The sequence below is a fragment of the Diaphorina citri genome, unplaced genomic scaffold (assembly GCF_000475195.1).
Source record: "Diaphorina citri unplaced genomic scaffold, Diaci psyllid genome assembly version 1.1 scaffold18543, whole genome shotgun sequence".
Classification (NCBI taxonomy): Eukaryota; Metazoa; Arthropoda; class Insecta; order Hemiptera; family Psyllidae; genus Diaphorina; species Diaphorina citri.
The window spans coordinates 7,859-10,349 of record NW_007395897.1 but is presented as its reverse complement, the minus strand read 5'-3'; the positions used below and the strand labels follow the sequence as shown (position 1 = coordinate 10,349).

Here is a 2,491-nt window from a genome sequence, read left to right as displayed (position 1 = left end):
GGACCAAAGTTGTGGTTATGCACAGGGCTAGGCTTGAAAAATAGAGAAAAAAAATAGGTACCTATATGCAAGAAATCCATTTCATTCGTTTATTTATTTGTTTGTTCTTCTATTTTTCAAGCGTACCCTCTAGCCTAGCCCTGTGACCACAACCTGAATCCTGACTCCTTGATGTCATTTTCAAAAGGTTTTATCTAGCCTCCTCAGAGAAATTTAGTAGAATCAAAAATCTTACCATCGAAAATGTTCACGTTCCCCATAAAGCTGGACATATTGGTAGCCACATATCCCGGATGTACGGCATTTATGACTTTATCCTGATTGCCTAGCTCACAGTCAAACTTCTTCTGGTAGATCCTGGTCAGTAGATTGACGCCTATTTTGCTGACAGCATAAGCGCTATCCGGCCATCCCTTTGCCACGTGAGCCCTCGGATGTTCCTTGGTTATGCTGAAGAGTAACAGAAGAAAATAAATGGTAAAAATAATTTATCAACGTGATGGTTATTGCTTTGTTTCTTTTCTGTCACGTCACGCGTCGGCTAAGGCACGTTATCGATTTATATTTCATTGATCTAAAAAAGCGGACAAACCCCAAAGCCCAAAATAGAACTGATATCCAAAAATAATTTATCAACGTGATGGTTATTGCTTTGTTTCTTTTCTGTCACGTCACGCGTCGGCTAAGGCACGTTATCGATTTATATTTTATTGATCTAAAAAAGCGGACAAACCCCAAAGCCCAAAATAGAGCTGATATCTGTCGGTGATAACACGTTGAATACACCAATTCCCAATGGATCTGAACGGATAAGGTTCGTTCTCGGAACGGCTGGCATTCTCCTATCCCGTTTTTCTTCTCTCTTCGATTTCCGGACGATAGAACCTTAGCAGCTATAGTTTCCTATATCAAACCTCTTAAAAAAATCACCTACTATACTATGGGAGAACTTTGAACCACATCTTTCGGACTACCTCGGTGGTGTAGTGGTCAAGGCGCTCGCCTGGTAAACAGGAGAGCGTGGGTTCAATCCCAGCCGAGGTATGGAATTTTATCCTCAATATAATTTGAGAATTTGACCACAATAATAGTAGTAGCCTACTGCTGGAGTAAAGGGACTTTTCAGTCCTATGCGAGCAGTATAAATAAGAACTATTATTATTAATATTATTATTATTACCCATGACTTAACTCCCAAATGAAGTGGCAGGACCTCTCCTCGAAATTTTTAATAATTTGCACTCTTTATAGGTTATAATTCAATGTACACAAATACAAGAAATTACAAACAAAGGCCGAAATTATTGCCTGGGGCAATCTCTACTATTCAACCCTAGGTATATACAGTGACAGCAGTGACGGTAAAATTCGTGGCAGAAAATATACTCCCAAATTATTAAAATGTCAGGGCTTATCTCCAAAATACTTATTACAGATTCTATAATGATACTTACTCCATAAACTCGTACATCATGTCCGTCAACTGTCTCTCCGAGACGCAATCTTCCATAAGGCGTTTCTTGAGCTCCAAGTTGGTGATCTGGGATAGATGTCCTGCTGACGAGGACAGGTTGACCACGCGTGCGTGACGGCGGAGTAGAGGGAAGAGGAACACGCACGTACGTACCAGACCGAGGTAGTTGGTCAGGATGGTCTTCTCCGCTTGAATGGCGAACGGCACCGTGGAGGCACGCTGAAAGACAAGAATGAGGGGAAAAATCATTATTTTTCTCTATCTCTCAAAAAGGATAGAGGGAACTATGCGTATATCTCCTTTTTCTCATACCCTATACCTCCCTCCTATTGCCCGGTACGAGTATACCAACGGAAACCGACGAAACACCGCGAACCAACTTTAGTTCTAATCTGACAATTCAGCACGTAAGACCCCCTTGTATCTCTCTATCATAAAAGTCAAGTTCAACCTAAATCAATAATAATAATAGTGCTTATTTATACTGCTCGCATAGGACTGAAAAGTCCCTTTACTCCAGCAGTAGGCTACTACTATTATTGTGGTCAAATTCTCAAATTATATTGAGGATAAAATTCCATACCTCAGCTGGGATTGAACCCACGCCCTCCTGTTTACCAGGAAAAGAAGAGAATTAAGTAAATTTTGGGAGAGAGAAATTTTGGGAGAGCAGAAAGTAGATTGGTAGAGAGGAAACTGAAAGAACTTTTCGTATTTCACTTGAATGAACAGAAATACCTAGGTATCGAAGAAAAACACGAAAGTAGGTAACAGAAATTTTCGAAAACATTAAGTTAAACATATTCTTCTACCTCAGCTGAGCTCTCTGCTTGTAATTTGGGAAACATGAAATTCCCGAGGTAAAGAGGTAGGTATAAGCAAACAATATTACCTACCTACTTATACATAAATAGGTAAATATTTATGTATTTACCTATACTTACCTACATAGGTATAATAAACCTACTGGAGAATATTAGGTATTCACCCTCAAATAAGATCTGTGTTAGTAGCTTT

General features: G+C 39.6%; 1 protein-coding gene across 1 annotated transcript; it reads right to left on the bottom strand.

The window, feature by feature from the left end:
* Positions 1-203: 203 nt before the first annotated feature.
* LOC103523270 (carbonyl reductase [NADPH] 3-like) lies at positions 204-1,693 on the bottom strand (the record flags this gene model as incomplete). The annotated part of the gene is made up of 2 exons (XM_017449195.1): positions 204-450; positions 1,455-1,693. Coding segments are annotated over 2 exons (486 nt in total), but the record flags the coding sequence as incomplete, so codon positions are not given.
* Positions 1,694-2,491: the final 798 nt, after the last annotated feature.